Source organism: Lasioglossum baleicum, chromosome 10 (genome assembly GCF_051020765.1).
Source record: "Lasioglossum baleicum chromosome 10, iyLasBale1, whole genome shotgun sequence".
NCBI classification, from domain to species: domain Eukaryota; kingdom Metazoa; phylum Arthropoda; class Insecta; order Hymenoptera; family Halictidae; genus Lasioglossum; species Lasioglossum baleicum.
This window is the reverse complement of record NC_134938.1, coordinates 631,264-651,521: the sequence shown is the minus strand read 5'-3', so window position 1 is coordinate 651,521 and position 20,258 is coordinate 631,264. Positions and strand designations below refer to the sequence as shown.

Below are 20,258 nucleotides of genomic sequence, written 5' to 3'. Positions count from 1 at the left end.
GCAAAAGTCTAAACTCTTCTAATAGTCGATAATTCTGTGTTACATGTATTTTATACACATTAGGTAATTATAAAGAAGGCTAATAGAGTTCCGTAAGTTTATTGAAATATTTTTTTTTCGTAAAATATAGCAGAGAGGAAGCAACGTATTTCAATTTATAATGCCAGTTTTAATTTACAGTGACAGAAAAGAGAAACTTGTACACACACACACACACACACACACACACAATTCTTCTTTTCTTACAAAAGTATAATTTTCAGAAATTAAATTTCCGACAACAACAATAATAATACAAATAAAAAACACAATAATAATAAAAAGAAAACAATATTTATATCTAGTTATCCTATTTACATCTAATTATAAGCATTATAATGATTAAGAAATAACTTGCTGATCTGCAATTTTCTGTAAATAAATTTGATATGAAACAATAAACTACATATTCCATTCCTAATATTCATGCAAAAATTAACGCGAATACGGGCGAATATCTCATTAGTGTTTCCTATAACAAACTTAAAAAATTAATTTCTTAATACTTCCTTGAGAAACATTATTTAAACTTTTCCGAAAAATTGTTTCATTTTTTTTCATATCTTCCTAATGCTTCTGAACACGGCTATTATAATTAGAATCAATATTAACGTTCTAAACAATAAATAATAGGTGAAAAGGATGTCCTTCGTATCGATGTACTTTTCATACTGCTACTTTCAACCTATGCCACACTTAACAATAATTGATTTGAGAAGTAAAATTGTCGATTTTAGCTTCTACAGACATGTGTGTTGATGTAAGAAACAGTATTAAATGCCTACTTCATGTTTGTTTTTTTGACATTTGCACTCCTAAGGGTGGATTTATTGTGGAGCGGCCAGCATCGATGATAGCGGCGCGGTGAAAACAAACCAACATTCGTGACAACATTTCGACACATACTAATGAAAAAATACGTATGTATTTTCTTTGTTTTTCTTTTTTTTTCACCGCACAGCTCACCTCGCTGCTCCACTATAAATCCACCCTAAATCGGCCGTTTGGACCACTGTGAATCGTCGAGTAGATTATTTCAATATAAAATCAGCGATTCTATGCTTATTTGACCAGATTGCACATTCCTTATTTGTTCGCCAAGATCTACGACACGCATGCTCGCAAGAATCAAAGCTTCGCAGATTGAACAATGGCGGACATCACGTCGACGCGATCATTCCGATTTCGTGATACGGTGCCGACATAATGGACCGCACAGTTTTACGCACGATGAAACAGCAATTAAACTCGCGCCGTTTTCAATGCGATAATTACTAATTCACTCGGGATTTATTTCAATCTCGTGGCTCGCCGTGGTGTTCAATCTCGTCTCCATTCCTGCGAAATTAATTAATTGTTCGTCAGTAACACGCGGGAAAACGATACCGGCGAAATAAACCTGCGGTCCGTCGTTTGGAAGCTGTTCCGCTCGTAGTTTATTAGCTACGCTGATGCATTTTCTATTTTGAACGTTATTCGAAACGTGAACTGAGGATTACAATTATGCTTGGACGAGTATTCTTTCGATTATTATAACATTATGCATATTTAACAGAACATTAGCAACGCGGTAAAAAGTTTCGATGTTGTACAAGGTTTCGGAAACTGCTGTTAAACTTAATCTCGAGGCTCGTTAACCTCGATTAACATCTTTATTTCATTACGTTTTTGCGTGCGCTGGCCGCGAGAAGAAATTGCGGTAAAAACTTTATGAACATTTAGAAGAACAAAATATGTTTTTATTTCGAAAGGTCGATCAAGAATTTCAAACTTTTCTGTATTTTATTGCGAAGTACGAGAGCGACGATTGTGCCAGAGTTTAAAGCGAGTCTCACGAACGAAGGATCTTCGCAATATCCGGCCCCTGCAGAGTGCCAACCAGCGAACTCTCTAATTAGTGTAATGCTACCGTTTAATTGCAATCAGTGTCGCCACTGTCTTCGCTCCAAATATCCTTTAATTATTCGATATCGTAATTGATCGCCCGGCGGGATGCGGTACACCTGTCGCGCCCTTATCAAAGCACTAAGACATTACAATCTGTTACATAGACTCATCGTTATGCCACTGAAAACGTTTATGAAACGGTCGGAACCTGTCTCGACCTCGCCATATTGCTGTCGCGGAATCTTCATTTAAATTCTTTCCATTTGATACAGTCCGCATCTGTAAGAAACTGTGTAGAGAGAATTTATCTCTTCATCTCTCACCGAGATTCACCAACATCCCTTTTCATGGCATAACTTTTTTGTTTCTAATAATTTTGTTGTGAAACTTCATTGACGCATTCCTCGCTCTTTTCTGATTAGAATGATACCCAACACGATAGAATTCTGGTCACGATCAAGAGTTACTACACTGTACCATTCAAGGGTTACAGTAAATCCTCATTTACTGTCCAACAGCCGTGTTCTGCACGGAGAGTGATCGTATAGGTACACTATTTTTTACTACGTTTTTATTAGCTTGCTTTCTTGTCTGTCTGTCGTGTTTGTTCGGTACAAATTTTGCAATTGATTTTAAACTAACTTCCCGATGAGCTAGAGACTTGAAATTTTAAACATAGCTCAGAACTAGATAACAAAGCAATATTAAAACAAAAAGTTTTAAAAAGCCTATGCGTTTCGGAGATATAAACTATTAAAAATTTAACCGTTACACCTCTCCGCGCGACGCTCGGTAGTACCCACTCGGTTCCCACTCTGTCTCGTCCCCACTCCACGTTCTTGAAACCACATTTTCTTGAAATTGCGAAAGTTTAACGAATTTTCTCAAGGTTAAAATACGTTCGTACCATAATCTCCCTATTTTTCCCATATTCTGCCAAGTTTCAGCTTTAATTTTTAAAAAATTTCATCGCTCTACCTCATCTCTATCGAAAGTTCTTTGATTTTGAATCGAGTTTGGTGGAAAGTTCCCACTGTGCGGCGTTGGCCGGCACTGGAATGGGTAGGCACCGGACAGTGATCGCACAGGCGACCCCGAACAGTAAATGAGGATTTACTGTGCTGCACTGTACCACTGAAGGTTACTACACTGTATCAGTTCCCCTACTCTTGGCAAGCTCGTGCGACCCAACAAGAAATTCTTCCCATAAGTCGCTTTCTGCGCACGTTTCTTCTTCGATGACAGATCCGAGACCGATTCCTACTTCTATCGCTTGTACTCAGGGTTAAAAAAAAACAGAAGGGACGGGACGCGGAAAATGTGAAACAAGAAGAGAAACGGCGGAAAAGTGGAACTGGCACAGTCGTCTCGTAAATTTGGCCGAGCGAAACGCCCGATTGAGTTTTCTATCGATACCCGGCGCAAATAGAAGGCGAAACGTGGAAACGAACCTGAAACTCCGCGAAGCACGACCGTCTGCAAAATTTTATTTAGGATCGAACGCGCGGCCGTTTGTCTCCTCCTTTCAATCCTGTCCTCATTATAGCTTCGCTCGCTATTATTCCTCGCGAGGATAGTTACCCCGAGACAACATTCTCTTGTCGATCCGCACGAGCTTTTCAGACGAACGTCGCGAAATAAACAACTCGCGAAACTATCGGAGACTTAATGTTATTCGATTGTCCTAGATCAGTGCGATAAATTTATTTCCTAGGACATCAGAAAATTACGAAAAAATTCATGAACATTCTACCTAATAGCACGCGTGACAGTGAATTATTTCAGAATTTTACACTGTACCACTCAAGGGTTCGATAGGGCTCCCAAATAGAACTCGATTTTATGGATTTCCGGATTTTTTAAAAATCAATCTTGCAATCAAAAATTCTGAAATAATTCACTGGCGTGTGCGGTAAACTTTACTTTACCGGACTCAAAATTTGTGCCTTTCTCCTATAAATTATGATGAGACTGCGGAAGTTTTTGCACGATAAATATGCAAAATCCATATGACACATTTATGCACGAAAAACATGCAAATATGCACGAAAAATATGCAAATATGCACGAAAAATATGCAAATATTTTAGTAATTATATATTACATTAAGTATTAGGTACAATATTGAGTATTAACAGACATTTCACAGTTATACTGTAGTATTTCGATTTATTTTCGGCAATAAATCGTGAAAATCTGCAATTTTTACCATCTTTAAACGTTTGTTGTTCATTGCAACGTCGAGAATTTTGACGAAATTTTCAGAATATATTTAATTGACACAGATCTACAACGTATTTTTTAAATTTTCAATATAGGCCCACATAAAAAAGTTTAAAAATCAACTTTTAGTATTTTTTCGATAATTCCGATCAATTGTAATTTTTGAAAAAATTTCTTTTCACATCCTTTAGTAAACTAATTGCTCTAGCTACCCAAAAAAGTTCAAATCGTATAGTACAATATTAAAAAAGTTATCGTCTTCTTTAGAGCGGTCTTAAACTTTTGTCCGCCACTGTATATTCCTATTGATTCATTGAATGATGATGATTTAATGATTTAATGAATGATCATAATCAATGCATCAATGCATCCCGGGAGAAAAAAGAGCCCGATTAAAGGAACGCGAATAACTTCCGTTCAATTGCTTGCCGAGATCATAACTTCCGGCAGCAACAGTGAAGCGTAACGAAAAATAGAAGCCACCTCGTAAATCCTGCTCGGTAGACAGAAGAGATTACGTGCCGGCGAAATTTCAGTATCAAGCCACGTTGTGGATCAAATACATCGCGAAATTTACGACAAGCGCGTAAATGAGGCAGCGCGGTAATGCATTTCCCCGGGCCGGCGAAAAACGACGAAAATAATGCATATTATCCGTCCGGTTGTTCGTCAGTCACCAGCTTCTCGTAATCACGATCGTTCCGGCTGTTATTTCGTCTCTCGTGCTCCGTTCGGGGACTCTGGTTTCACTGTTTGCTGCAGCTGGAATTCATTCTCACGCTTCTCATCGCCTCTGAAGTAAAAAAAAAAATACAATAACAAATGTGAGCATTGTACGTATGAAGTTCTGTCTAATTGAAAATAATTGAGAGCAAACCGTGCGACGTGACACAGTGTTCTCAAATTGTGATCGATAGACTGCGGGCTTTATGCATTCGCGACAGAAGCGAAAAATATTGTTGCAATATTTATCAAAATTCTTGCGGTTGACAATTTTTATCGTGCGTGAAGATCCGCAGCCTAACGATTGAAGCCAAAGAATTTTGGCAACAAAACGAGTCGAACATCTTGCAATATGTTTAAGGAATACAGATTTGATTCTCGATTGGCAAAATCGGTTGTCCCGAAAGTTTGTTTCGTATTCGAATGAGGTGCGGATCCGGATTTTCGAACAAGAAAACGGCGAAAGAAATTTTCGGGACAACCCGGTAAAATGGACTTACCGTTTCGCAGTGTTTGACTCCGATGAATTCCATCTTGCCAGGTCGGTATTTTAATTAACACGTAAAGTGATTCGCAGGATCTGAAATTCCAGGTGCCGACCAGTCACCCAGCCCGTCTGTTCTCGTTCATGAACCCGCTGGCAATCGAGATTTGGCTGTACGTTTTGGCAGCGTACGTCCTCGTCTCGGTAACGATGTTCGTGGTAGCGCGATTCAGCCCGTACGAATGGAACAATCCGCATCCTTGTCACGTTGGCTCCGAGGTTGTCGAGAACCAGTTCTCGCTGGCCAACAGCTTCTGGTTCACCATTGGCACCCTGATGCAGCAGGGCAGCGACCTCAACCCGAAGGTAATTAATCGGCTCCCGCAAATTAGACGCTTTCGCGCCGCCCTTCTAATGAACCTTCAAAGTACACGCGTTCCCTCTATTAACGGACAGGTCTTCCGAACCTGGCATCGCGCATTTATCGATCACCTTCCTCTCAAGAAAAATTTCCTGCAATCTCACTCTGGCCATCCTCTTGGTTTTCTTGGGCCATTGTTTGCAAAAGCCTGATTAATATTCCTAAAACAATGCAATTTATATGGAAAATTATTCAACTGTTTTATTTCAATTTTATGCTTTTGGATTCTTTTAAAATCTACGTTGCAGCCAAAATTTTTGAAATAATTCACTGCCGTGTGTGCTATTACATAGAATGTGCTTGAATTTTTTTGGAATTTTCTGTCGAGCAGAACGGAAGAAATACAGCATAATTCGTTAAACCATTCGATAGGGCTCCCCAGGAGAACTCAATTTTACGCTTCCGGATTTTTTAAAAATCGACGTTGCAACCAAAAATTCTGGAATAATTCACCGTAATGCGTGCTACTAGGGAGAACGTTCATGAATTATTTCGTAATTTTTTGTCGTGCGGAACAGAAGAAATACAATCCAATTAAAACTTAATCTGGGGACATTTTTATCCCATTACGTCAAAGTAGTAATTACGAGTTAATTACAAGTTGTCGTGATTGTTCATCAGGCAGCCAGCACGAGGATCGTGGGCGGCATCTGGTGGTTCTTCACGCTGATAATCATCTCCTCGTACACTGCCAATCTCGCTGCGTTTCTCACTGTCGAGAGGATGATAACACCGATCGAGAACGCCGAGGATCTTGCTGGCCAGACTGACATTGCCTATGGCACTCTGGACAGTGGAAGCACCATGACGTTCTTCAGGGTAAGTAGGATTCCTTCAGGATGCCTTTCCTAAATAATTTCGATGAGTTTTTCTCCTTTCTAAAGAAACGGACAGGTGGGTAGTGTCAATGTTCAACAGATTTATAATGATCTCTATTCGAAGGACTCGATGATCGAGACGTACAAGAAAATGTGGCGGTTCATGGAGAACAAGAAACCGTCGGTGTTCGTCCCGACCTACGAGGAAGGGATTCAAAGAGTCCTCCAAGGTGACTACGCTTTTCTGATGGAGTCGACCATGCTGGATTACATCGTGCAACGAGATTGCAATCTAACCCAGATCGGTGGGCTTCTGGACAGCAAGGGTTACGGGATTGCCACGCCTATGGGTAAAGCGAACAGCGTCCATGTTTTCCAATTGTTATTTATTCAGCGGCAAATTGTATAGACGATCACGATGGCTCTTCCTTCGCAGGCTCACCCTGGAGAGACAAAATTTCGCTGGCGATACTGGAGCTGCAAGAGAAGGGCGAGATTCAGATGCTGTACGACAAATGGTGGAAGAGTCCCGGCGACACTTGCATGAGGACCGAGAAGGGCAAGGAGAGCAAGGCCAACTCCCTGGGAGTTGACAACATAGGCGAGTGTCCATCGAAAACGCAGCACAATTCTTTATTATCGATAGATTGCAATTTGTATGCAGAACAAACGTTCTCTACGTTAATTGGGCCCGTAATTATGAAAGAAAACATCACATTATTTTAAATTAAATTGATTCAATGTAATTTTTACGATATTGTTAACAATGAACCGTCGAACAGCCCTTGTCATTTTAACATTGTATGGAATGCATTAAGTGTAAATATCCCTTTCCTTTAAATATCTCGAAACAAGAAATACATATATGATTTTGACCACTTTCATAATTAGACTGAAATTCAAAACTGTTGGAAAATTTAATTAACAAATTCAAGATGTCAATATACGATTTCTCCTCTATTCAAATAATAATTAAGGGAAGAAACAACGTTCAATGTAGTTTCCATCCTTTCCGATCGATGCAGACAATGTCTATTTTCCATAAAAATCCGCAGTTTATTCATAATTATGGGCACAATTGCAAGTTCAGCTACGTACCCAGTAAGCTCGGAATCTGCTTTGAATTTGCTGTTTATGCTTGCACGGTGTGCTGGCACAACTCGAGGGCAGATGGAACGCACACCGTGGCGTCGTTGTAGAGGGCAGGTCGGTCGCGGGTAATGTGGATTTCTATCGTATAAATCAGTGCTCCTCTATCCGCGCGGATTAGCCTTTCTTTCTATCGCCGCGGACCGGTCAACGTTTGATAATTTTACCGCGGCCGCTGAGGGGGGGGGGACGTTGATTGTTTATATTTTAGATTGTTTTGATTTAATAATTTTAATTTAATTGTATTTAATGTTCCTTGGGCGGCCCGGTACCATTTGATCCACGGACCGGTACCGGTCCGCGGACCGAGGGTTGGAAACCACTGAGTATAAATGAACGTCAAATCGTACGCGAAAATGTTTCCCACATCTGAATAAAATTTTGCCGTTGAAACGGAGGACTATTTTTCAAATTTATGTTCGATACGGACCATCCTGTACATCCACCAGTATACGTGTTTGAATTGAACAATAAAATCTATCGATTCCAATCGTTCTGAACAGCAACTCCGTTCAAGCCGTTCGCGTGAACCGCGACAGGTTAAATATCTTTCTTGAGAACGATGTCTTGCCCGAGAGGACAAACGAATTTTTACGTATGCCTGAGGATGAACATGTTCTGTTGCCTCGTAGGTGGAGTCTTCGTTGTTCTGCTGTGCGGTCTGGCATTCGCCGTGTTGATCGCGATTTTCGAATTCTGTTACAATTCGAGGAGGAACACGCCAGCGGAACGGGTGAGCTAAAATGAAACGAAAAGAGAAACACAGACATCGCCGTTAAGTATGATCTTGTTAAGTCAGCGTTAAGTATGATCTTGCGATAAGTATGATTTTGTCGAGATTTGATACATCTTTTGCGCGGCAAATAGATAGACGCTTTCTTCCAGACTGAGCGCGCGACACCACGCACGATACCTAAAGATTGCATGAGTTTTTCTCGATTTTGTGTTCCATTTGCGTCGGCCGGGGCTTTTGTCAACGCAGCATGAACTCATCTTCCACTGAAGCATGCCGGCAGACCACAAACGCACGAAGCTCTGTCGTGAACCAAGGTCCGTTTTTTTGCGCAACACTCATTTTTTGCTCACCTGGTCGTTCATTTTTGCGATTTTTTCTTAGGTGATCCTTCCATTTTTACGTTGCGTTCGGAACCACACCGCCGACGAGCTATAAGGTATTTTCGCGGTCCACTTTTGTGGAGTCATGTAACCCCATTACCATTTTTATTTCGCTTATTTGCATGTACACGAAGCGATCTAGCATGCGAAACAACGACTCAGAACAGAAATAGACTTATTTATGTATTTGTGGCACGAAGATTCTGGCATAAACTTGTCTTGTTCTGGTATAAACTCGTCTAAATCGCGTAAAATGAACATGGTAATGGGGTTACGTGGCCCCCGAAAAGTGGGCCGCAAAAATATATTGGATGATAGTTCTATCCTTATACCTAGTCGGTCACCACACTACACAATTCTGAGAGACATGGCACCCAAAGTATTTACCGTGTTACCAATAACGTCCAGCTTTCGTTACCAAGGTCTCGTTGAAACTGTTGCATTTCGGTTCAGAGAGCTCCAGTATCGACGCCAACCGGTTCGGGTTCTCTGCAAGGGATCTCACAGTCTGTGCAACAGCAACAACAGCAGCAGCAACAACAACCACCTGGCCAGCAACAGCAGCAACAGCAGAACCAGCAGCAGGAGTCTCTGTGCTCGGAGATGGCACGAGAACTATGCCGAGCTTTGCGCTGCCATGCGTCCTCGCGACGCCGAAGAGCCTGCGAGAAGTGCACCACGCACGTGATCGGCTATCCGCCGGATAACCCCACTGCCACCCCCTTAAACGGCATGAGATCCCAGGTATCATACTAGTTCACATCAAATTGCAAAAGTGACGTAACAAAGTGTCTTTAGATTTCTGCGGCTAATTTTTAAAGAAATATTTGACCATGTTGATACCGGGAGAATCGATTTCTTCGCAGAGAAGCAGCCTGGGTGTTCCCACGGTCGAACTGCCACCACACATTCATATGCACCATCACGCACCACCACCACCCCATGACTATGACGGTTCTTAACCACGTGATCCACGTTTCACATCTTTCCTACCACCTTTGGTAGCGTAAAAGTGAAGAAGACGAAGATGGAAGGACAGAGAAAGAGAGAGAGAGAGGGGGGATAACTAAAAGGATCATGAAGCAAGTACAAAACGCATAGAGTGGCACTGGATGACGAGAGAAAACCGACAATGAAGAAAGAAACAGAGAGAAAATCCGTTTTACTTTTTCTAGAAGTCGACTTTAGAACCCCGCCGCGAGTGTCACGTGTCGCGAGAAATCACGAACGTGCTGCACAATTGCTATACCGACGTTCACCCATCGGACTATGTCACACAACTTGCACCGATTATTATCCGCACATCACGATAGAGGACCGATTGTCTGGCGTCAAGACTCCAGCGAGAAAATGGTATACATTTGATGAATTAGATGCTACGTGTTGTTACGATGCTCGGCAAGATTGTCCTATCTCGTGAGGACACATCATCAATGACAATGACCCAAACATGTGCACACTCATAGAGGATGAGTTGTGGTTCTGAAATTGAATAAAGATCTCTAACCTGAGCATAGCCTAGGTCCAGCAAGTTCTAGTTCAGAGAATTGACACAAGTGCTGCTCTTCAGGACGTGTTCAGGATCCGTTGTTTCTCGTTCCATCAGAGTATACCTATCTCTCCAGTCCATTCTTGGCACCCGTGCTACACTGTTTTCTGCAGTATCTTACTTCTGTCGAGTAGAGACACGGTGGAGCTATTCGTTGCAGAGGCTACCATGATCTCGAGGAAATTGTACCTTGACGAATCCTCTAAGGTAAATCGCTCAGGAGCCTTGCCCAGAAATTTGTTTCGGAGTCTAAAAACAGAAGCAGAGAAGGTACAAATGTAATTGTCACACGAACAAAGGTTTGAAAAGGTTCGAGGATTACAATTGATCTTCCAGTGTCATTTCAAGGAACACTATCCTCGAGCATCAGTAAGCCAGCGATCATTCTCTTGGCCTGTGCAACCGGGTTTCGGATAGGTGACTAATTAATGGAAGATTAATAGTCGTCGACTATTTTCCGAATTGACCAGACATTTCGGATGCGAGTTCTCCCACGAAATCGATATTAAATCGGCGTGTCTACAACCACACTATTTGCGTCCACACAGATACATACATCCACACGAATTGCACACGCGAATGCCACAAACACACACACACGACCACCGAACTATACCTAAAGAGACACTCTATGTAAATACCGCGGCGGTACGCGCGAAAGTAGAAACGATTCGAAGTATTTTAACTAAACGCGAGGCAAGCGAGTAAGTGTTTAGCGTTAAACGAGTACAACCAAGTAGACGTTTGGTGTCATTTAACGTGTGTATATGCAGATAGACGGCGAATAAATTTAAGACGTGAAAACCGATGTCTCTGTCTGTTCTCTCTCCATCCTGTTAGAAAAATGTGAGAGTGGTGCATGCAATAAATGTGAGAAATGCATTTGCGATCAGTAGACTGCGGATTTTATACAGTCATAACGACACGGAGTAGCTGCAGTTTTAAACAGCGCGAAGACTAAGAGTACTGAAAAGGAAGATTTTTATTAAGCATGAAAATTCGCAGTTCTGTGAATAAAAATCGTTTTTCTATTCCTCAATAATTTTTTTACAAACATTTATCGAAGTACAAATCGCTAATGTAAACTACCGCCCATGTAAAGTCGCTACCGTTGGTCAATGTTTCGTTTTCACTGGGTCGAGCACATAACAGTAAAATATGAGAAAGATGAGCTCATCATCTGCAAAAAAGAAAGATCGTAGATTACTGTTCCTGCCCCGATCCGAGGATTGTTACTCTGTTAACCGGATGCTCTTAATTACCACCGAGAAACCCTCGTAACCCAATTCGTACAAACCAGCGAGGTTACAGTGCATTTCTTTCACGCAATTCATCAGCATGAATAATAACATTTTCTGTGATCGTAACGGCATACAGTACCATGACGAACTGCATCTGTTTTCACAGAACAATGATATTTTATTACTTATCTCTCTCATATATGTAAAATTAATTACATGGTTAAACGGTCCGACTCACATTTTCTTGAAAATGCACGAGCTAGTGTCTATCAGTCTTTGTCCACTTAAATTGTTCAAATACATGATCACAAAGTGTAATAGAACGTCGTTGAAGGAGAAAAAAACATTCGAGTAGTCATCCATTTTCTGGACTGCCAAAAGAAGCTTCGTATATGTACAAAATAGAAATTCTTTCGTTACGTTCTGTTCAACAGAAGTGCTTTGTTGCCGATTAATTCGCGAATGTTTTCTGTAATACTTACACGGAATAAGTTTACAGCGAACGAAATGATAACTCCGACAATCGCTATTAAATATGGCACCATCATTGCGTTCATCATATCATAGAGCGTGCTATATTAACGAATTTCCAACGTTTCAGTTGTCAGCGTCGACCATCAATAGTTGCAAGATGGAAAAGATATAAAAATTGTAATACAAAATACAATGAAATAAACAGCAATGTTGTTGCAATATCTGAACAATGATACCAACGCAGCTGCTCGTTTGTGTAGCTCCACAATTGATTGTACTTGTATTGGCTCTGATGTATTTGACTGTACCACATTGTCGATTGCTAGCTCAATTCGGTAACTGAAAACAATTGACAGACACTGAAACCTCTTATAACACGGTATACGGAACATACGGTATTTAACAGCGAAGCCTATACTCCATCAGTAGCTAAGAAAAAGAGGAACGCTACGACTATGGCTATTGCTATGTGAGGCACAAAAAGTGACTATCCAGACCTAGGGAGACCTTTATAGACTATCTTAGGACCTAGAGGACTTACATGATGTACTCAGTGCTGCGATTGTGCCCAAATGTTTCGCGCAGGCGCGAGGAAACAATAACGTATCTACCATTGGGTAGCAGAGTGGCCAAAGCCCTGAGGCAGTTATATTGGCGGGAATGTATCGAAATAATCTTACCGGACATGTTATACATTCATTTTTCAGAATCAAATCATATAAATTTTTAGAAATTCTGCGAGGTGCTTGAGGAACCCCATTTTATCGAGAAGCTTACGTTACTGAGGCTGAAATCGCCGCGGATGCGCGAGGAAATTTGAGCACAATCGAAGCACTGGATGTACTGTCCGTCCAACGAGAGTTGGCACAGATTTTGCTAGTGTGGTGCAGGTGGTTCTGCGAGACCCCACTCCTGTCGCTCGGCTGCGGAACCCACTCTTGCGCTCAGGTTCTGGCGGGAACGGTTGTCATAGGAGCTCGGCAACACCACATCGCTCTATTGCAGTCGCACTCAAGATACTCGTTTGCTGTCTTCGTCAAGCGATTGGGCCAATCGCAGAGGATGTGTAGCGCGGAGTAGGAATACCACGTGGTACCTACGAGTTTCTCTGTGCCAACTCTCGTTGGACCGACAGTAGGTAGACCTCTGTGTAGCCCTGTAGCAGAGTTGGGCAGTAATTAATTACATGAGTATTTAATTACATCTTCAATTACATGTGCAAAAGTGGACTATAATTATAATAAGAAAGCGGTCAAATAAGCGGTTAAAAAAAGCGGTCCAAAACATAAAAATTAGTCGTTTAAAAGAACAATTACACTGAAGTAATTGTTAAACTCAATTACAATTACTGTAATCGTGTTAAGTAATTGCAATTACTCCTTTCACAATTACTGTACAGTTACAATTACTGGTTCAGCCAAAATATTTACAATGATCAAATTACAATTACATGTAATTGTAATTGTATTTCTGCAATTTCAAATTACAATAATTGGTAAGTAATTGTAATTGTAAATGAAATTACATTTTGCCCAACTCTGCCTTGTAGGACCTAGACAGGCCCCTAGAGCTCCCTTACTCCCCACCACACCACCCCAGATCTAGAAAGACCTCCATGCAGTGATGCCAAATGATATCCAAACGGATATCATGTACTCTCCTCCTTTCCCCCTTCCACTATCCCATTGCAGCACCATGTGAGCACTCCAACGTCCCTCACTAAGACCGTAGACCACGGTGTCCGTGCCGTAGACTGGACTGGTCATCAAAGAGGGGATACATCATCTCACCGTGATTCCCCTCATATGGCATCACTGCCTCCATGCAGTGTCGCCAGTTGAGGCTGAATCGAGCCTCGATTACTCTCCTCCTTTTCCCCTTCCACTATCCTATTGCAGCACCATGCGAGCACTCCAACGTCCCTCACTAAGACCGTAGACCACGGTGTCCGTGCCGTAGACTGGACTGGTCATCAAAGAGGGGTACTTGATTCCCCTCGATTGCTGGCGACCTGGCGACACTGCCTCCATGGGCCCTCCCTATGACTGTGCGTAGTTCTTCCCCAAAGTAGCCTATTAGTTCGAATCTGTCCATCAGCCTAGACAGTTGTAATTTAATCGGTGGTAACTTATCTTCAGTTTCTAGCTAGAGCCCTTGGTGGGGCTATCGAGTGAGCAATCGCCGATGCCAATCATCATTTCTATGAGGTCCAAGCGAAAATGAAATTGCTGAACATGAGTTTGGAGAAATAGTTCCAAAATACCTGGCGATTTCAAGCATTCCACACAGATAGGCAGAAGTCACAGCGATTGCTGATTCCGTGCTTGCTATCGATAGGAGACCCATTGCCATAACGAACATGATAAGAATGCTAGCCAAATCAGTTTGCCGGCTCATCTCAGGATAGAAGAATCCGAATATGTGTAGATACAGCAGTTGCATTTTAGAGCGTAGTATTGTGGGTATTGCTAATACTACAACGAAGTACCCTAGTAGTACAGCCGTTAGGCCTGGAATTCAGGGTTTCATTAATTGATTTCTACAATGGACGTATTTTTGGGACCGAGGTAAGACAGCTCGTCGTCATACATCTTTGAAATTTTATAAAAATCTGTTTAGTATTATTACCTAAAAATACTAAAAACACGCGTTCCGCATTTAATTTGTGCCTCTCGAATATGTCCAATTCGACAGGATCTTTCGTCGCGCTATAATCGTTTGCAAAACTATCGAACATAACTCTTACCTAGCGACATACAGGAGGACATACAATAACGAGATGTTAAGCTTACACAAGTTGTGTGTTGTTTAACGAATATAAATATTACATTAACATTACTAAATGATAGTTAATATGTTCTGTAACTTACTGTTGGACGGTTGAGCGTAAAGCCAACGTACCGTAGAAAATACAGTGTCATTGGACAAGTCAACGATAACATCATCAGTATATTGTCCAGTGATTTTTCGGCCCATTTTAGCGTCGATACCTGAACCACATTTCATTCGTTTTAAACAAATATCCAGGATAACAGTGAATATTAATTTTACATGTAACGAGAAGGGGGCTGGCTAACTTAGAACAGACTGGAAATGACAACGTTACCGACAACTGATAAATTTTGGACCGTAATGGAAGAAGCACGAAATTCGAAAGATTTGAACGTAATTCTATGAGTTTATTATAGCATGTGGTCCCGTAGAAATTTTCAAACGTTTGAGGGATCAAATTAAAGATGAAAGGTTGCATTTTATGGTAGAGGCATTCGGGTTAAAAAGAAGAAATACAGTAACCGTGTAAAATTGTCGACAAAAACCGACGAGGTCAACCATTCTATAAACTTTTTCCGATAACAATTTGTAATTGGGTTTTGGCAACACTGACGAGGTATTGCCATTTTCGTGTCGCGTTCGACATAAATTCTTCATAATTAAATTATGGAAATGTCTCCAATGGCACAAATCTAATAATAAATTAGACTTGATTACCTGTATCACTAAAGCACTGAGGAAAACCACAGGAAGCGTGACTCTCTGAATTTTTCCTAATAGAGACTCGTCATACGGCCAGAGCGCAGTAAAGCACAACACAGAAGAGTATAGTCTGAAGTGCTTCCGAAACTCCTCCATCTCGTAAAATGTCTGTAAGGAAAGTTTATGATACCACGCGACTACACCTCGGTAGCATTATTCTTTCACGCGGCTATAAATTAGCGCAAATTACGTACTTCCGACCGGTATCGACTCACGTCAATACCTGTCCTGAGGTAGCATCAAACATTCATAGTACTATTCATTCGGACCTTCTTTTCTCTTATTTCTTTCCCATTAATAATTAACCATCAAAATTCACTTCTTTACCATTCTTGATTCTACGTAACTGCGAGTGTGCATATCGTTTCAGCATTGGCTCGAAAATTGTGGGGACTGTGCTCGCAGACAACTACAAAAATACCAGCCAGCACGCGAGTATGACTCATAGAATTTCAAACTACACATTGCACATTTATCTATCTCCTTTTCCAGTGAATTTTCTTGCGTAAATGTATTTCCTTTTTTTGCGAATTGTCTCGAAGAAATCGATGTTCTTCTCTCGCGGATTGTCTTGCTGTCGTTTTGAAGCAATTGTTGCAGGCACAGAACAGTTTTCACATCAGCCACGTGTCAGTTTTATGAGGTGGTTGTCTATGCGCGGGACGTCGGCTTTATTGTCGAGTGTTGCATTGCTTATCAAGTGCTTGTTGCGAGTGTTTCTGTATATGTGTAGGGCTGTCCGTCGGCAGCTTCTTCCGAATTTGTGGATTTTTTCTATTGTGGCTCCATTCATATTCGTAATCAGATTAGTAATATGTAACATATTATTTCGGTTTGGTGTGATTGGAATTTTGTGGTAGAATATTCTATGGTGGGTTCGATCCCCGACGCCGGCACCTCTGGAAATACTCCATGTGTTCTGTAAACTGTGGTGCCCAAGGTGGTTCGGAACCCACCTTATAAAAACCAGGGCTTCGGAGTCGGAGTCGGAGTTTGGGAGTAATTGCTGATCACCGGAGTCGGAGCTGGAGTAAGAAAAAGCTATATATCGACACCCGGAGTCGGAGTCAGAGTCGGAAAAAAATATATCGACTCCGACTCTAACTCTGGCTCTTTTGTTTATAAATCATAATAATAGTATACATAAATAACTTGCTAATATTCGAACCTAGTATAGACATATTGTATACGTATATACCTCGGCATTATGTAGAGGAGAAACAGTTAAAGTTATGGTAGTAGTATTTTTTCTAACTATTTCCTGAAAGTGAGAAAGTAACAGTCGTGTTGTGTTGTATCAGAGTTATCTGTTCCATGTTCTTAGACTTTCATACAATATTTCAACTATTTATTCAGTTTCATTGCAACTCTTAATTATTTTGAGTACATATTTTTTCAATTTGGAGAGTCGGAGGCGGAATCGGAGTCGGAGTCGGAGTCGGAGTCGGAGTCGGAGTCGAAATCGGCGTCGGAGTCGAAATCGGCGTCGGAGTCGGTGTCGGATTCGGAGTCGGAGGTAAAAAGAAAGAGGAGTTGGAGTCGGAGTTGGAGTTGGAGTTAAGAATTTTGTCTACCGACTCCGAAGCCGTGATAAAAACTGTAGGACCCGTCGCGAAATAACTCCTGAACAGGCTTGACATATTCCGCGCGTGCCAGGCCCCTTACCGCTGCGCCCCTCGCCCGGCTACTACGCTGAGCTCGCCCCACTCTTCCCACTAACACTGACGCGTACCGCGTGGAGCAAGCTAAGTTAACGGTACGCGTCAGTGTTAGTGGGAAGAGTGGGGCGGGCTCAGCGTAGTAGCTTGGCGAGAGGCGCAGCGGTAAGGGTCCTGGCACGCGCGGAATATGGCAAGCCTGCTCCTGAATAGGAGTTTACAAAGCGACGTAAAATAAGCGGAGAAAAAAATATTCTGTGGTGCCGTCTAATTAGTCTGGCAGCTTTTTCGGTTCGTATTGTGAGGTTTGTATCGAGTCTAAGTAAGTAACCTAGTTGTGAACTGTAGCGATTTCAACTAAAATCTTTTGGAACAACATCAAATGGGAAAAATAGACTACTTTATTATAGAGAGCACAGATAGGTACAAGCAAGTTCTAATTCAGAGGATTGACACAAGTGCGGCTCTTCAGGATGTGCTCAGGATCTGTTGTGTCTCGTTCCATAAGAGTATGCACCAATCTCTCGAGGAGTCGCCTGTTGGTCAACGTTTCGTTTTCACTGGGTGGAGTATATAACAGTAAAATATGAGAAAGATGTGCTCATCATCTGTAAAAAGAAACATCATAGATTTCTTTTCCTGACCTGATCCGAAGGTCGCAACTCTGTTAACTGGATGCTCATAATTACCAACGAGAAACCCTCGAAACCCAAATCGTACAAACCACTGAGATCACAGTGCATTTCTTTCATGCTTCTCACCAGCATGAATAATAATATTTTCTGTGATCGTAACGGGATACAGTACCATGACGAACTGCATCTGTTTTCACAAAACAATGATATTTTATTATTTATCTCTCATATAGGAAAAATGAATTACATGGTTAAACGGTCCGACTCACATATTATTGAAAATGTACGAGCTAGTATCTATCAGTCTCTGTCCACTTAAATTGTTCAAATATATGATGACGAAGTGTAATAGAACTTCGTTGAAGGAGAAAAACAGATTCGCGAAGTCTTGCGGGTTCTGTACTGCCATAAGAAGCTTCGCATATGTACAAAATAGAAATTGTTTCGTTACGTATTGTTTAACAGAAGTGCATTATTGCCGATTGAACCGCGAATGCTTTCTGTGATGCTTACACGGTATAAGGTCGTAGCGAACGAAATAATAACTGCGATAATCGCTATTAAATACGACACCATCAGATTGCTCAAGATATCATCGAGCTTGCTATATTAACGAATTAGTTGTCAACGTCGACCATCGATAGTTGCAAGATAGAAAAGATATAAAAGTTGTAATACAAAATACAATGAAAAAAAGCACAATGTTTTTACAATATCTGATCGATGATACCAACACAGCAGCTCGTTTGTGTAGGTCCACAACTGGTCGTACTTGTATTAGCTCTGATGTATTTGAGTGTACCACGTTGTCGATTGCTACCTCAATTCGGTAACTGAAAACAATTAACAGACACTGAAACCTCTTATAACACGGTATACAAAACATACGATGTTTAAGGGGGCCGTCTCCTAGCAAACGACGGTCGCGCGTGAACTCACACACCGCTAGAGTACACTCACACACCGCTAGACCACGTATACGTACGCGAGGATTGCAAGGGGGTCCGGGCTTAAACCTCTGATTTCTCGATAATGCAAAGACGGGACTTTTTAGTAGTCAAAATCGCCAGATGAAAGATCAATCTACTGACGCTGTTTGCCTCAAAAGTCGTTCTTTTACGTTTCTGAGCAATGGTTTTGCAATATTCGGCTGCATGTTGCCCGTCGGAGAGGCTAGTACAGGCTAGTACGCCGGCGTGACTGCAGCGCTCTCTGACGGGCAACATGCAGCCAAATATTGCAAAACCATTGCTCGGAAACGTAAAAGAACGACTTATGACCAAACAGCGCAGTAGATTGATCTTTCATCTGGCGATTTTGACTACTAAAAAGTCCCGTCTTTGCATTATCGAGAAATCAGAGGTCTAAGCCCGGACCCCCCCCCCCCCCTTGCAATCCTCGTGTACGTATACGTGGTCTAGCGGTGTGTGAGTTCACGCGCGACCGTCGTTTGCTAGGAGACGGCCCTCTTAACAGCAATGCCCATGCTCCATCAACCACTAAGAAAAAGAGGAACGCTACGACTATGGCAATGGCTATGGAAGGCGCAAAAGACCTAGAGAGAACTTTCTAGAGCAGTACTCTTCAACCTTCCTATCGCCGCGGACCGGTCAACGTTTGATCATTTTACCGTGACCCGCTGAGGAAGGGGGACGTTGATTGTTTATATTTTAGATTGTTTTGATTTAATAATTTTAATTTAATTGTATTTAATGTTCCTTGAGCGACCCGGTACCATTTGAGGGTTGGGGACCACTGTTCTAGAGGACTTACATGACCTAGGTAGAGCTATGCGAACCAGTGACGCCAGAAAGTGCCGAAACCGGCACACAAGGGGAGACAAGTTCCCGCACGCGCAACGTGTCACATATTACTTTACTCTGGTCATCAGAGAGGGGGTACATCATCTCACCGTGATTCCCCTCATCTCGCGACACTGCTGCGGACCCCTCTAGGAACTACACGGGGCCCTATGAACCTCCCTTATTCCCCTCCACATCACCCCTGGCCTAGAGGGATCTCTATTGACCCCTCCCCTAGGACCTAGAAAGACCTCCCAATTACTGCGCCTAGCTCTTCCCCAAGGGAGCCTATTAGTTCAAGTCTGTCTATAAGCCTAAACACTTGTGATTCGGCCGGCCGTAACATCCCTTCAGCTTCCGGCTAGAATTGACGACACAATAGCAATTTATGACGATATTCATACCCCGAAGCAAAAAGGTCCTTGGTGGGATGATCGAGTCAGCAATCACCGATGCCAATCATCATTCCTATGAGGTCCGTATGGTACAAGCGAAAATGTGATGG

The 20,258-nt window shown here is 41.9% G+C and overlaps 1 protein-coding gene across 10 annotated transcripts in view; it reads left to right on the top strand.

Annotated features, from left to right (window-relative positions):
- Window positions 1-11,215, top strand: part of LOC143213187 (glutamate receptor ionotropic, kainate 2) — a 148,144-nt gene extending 136,929 nt beyond the window's left edge. For 5 of the 10 annotated variants that reach the window (XM_076432824.1, XM_076432826.1, XM_076432821.1 and 2 more), the window contains 7 exons: window positions 5,450-5,722; window positions 6,399-6,596; window positions 6,720-6,945; window positions 7,032-7,196; window positions 8,377-8,477; window positions 9,314-9,604; window positions 9,727-11,215. In XM_076432824.1, the coding sequence (XP_076288939.1) occupies window positions 5,450-5,722; window positions 6,399-6,596; window positions 6,720-6,945; window positions 7,032-7,196; window positions 8,377-8,477; window positions 9,314-9,604; window positions 9,727-9,822 (1,350 nt within the window). In that variant the 3' untranslated portion in view covers window positions 9,823-11,215. Of the gene's footprint in view, window positions 1-5,449; window positions 5,723-6,398; window positions 6,597-6,719; window positions 6,946-7,031; window positions 7,197-8,376; window positions 8,478-8,726; window positions 8,795-9,313; window positions 9,605-9,726 lie in introns of those variants that run through there. The other 5 variants (XM_076432828.1, XM_076432822.1, XM_076432832.1 and 2 more) reach the window with 2 other exon arrangements.
- Window positions 11,216-20,258: the final 9,043 nt, after the last annotated feature.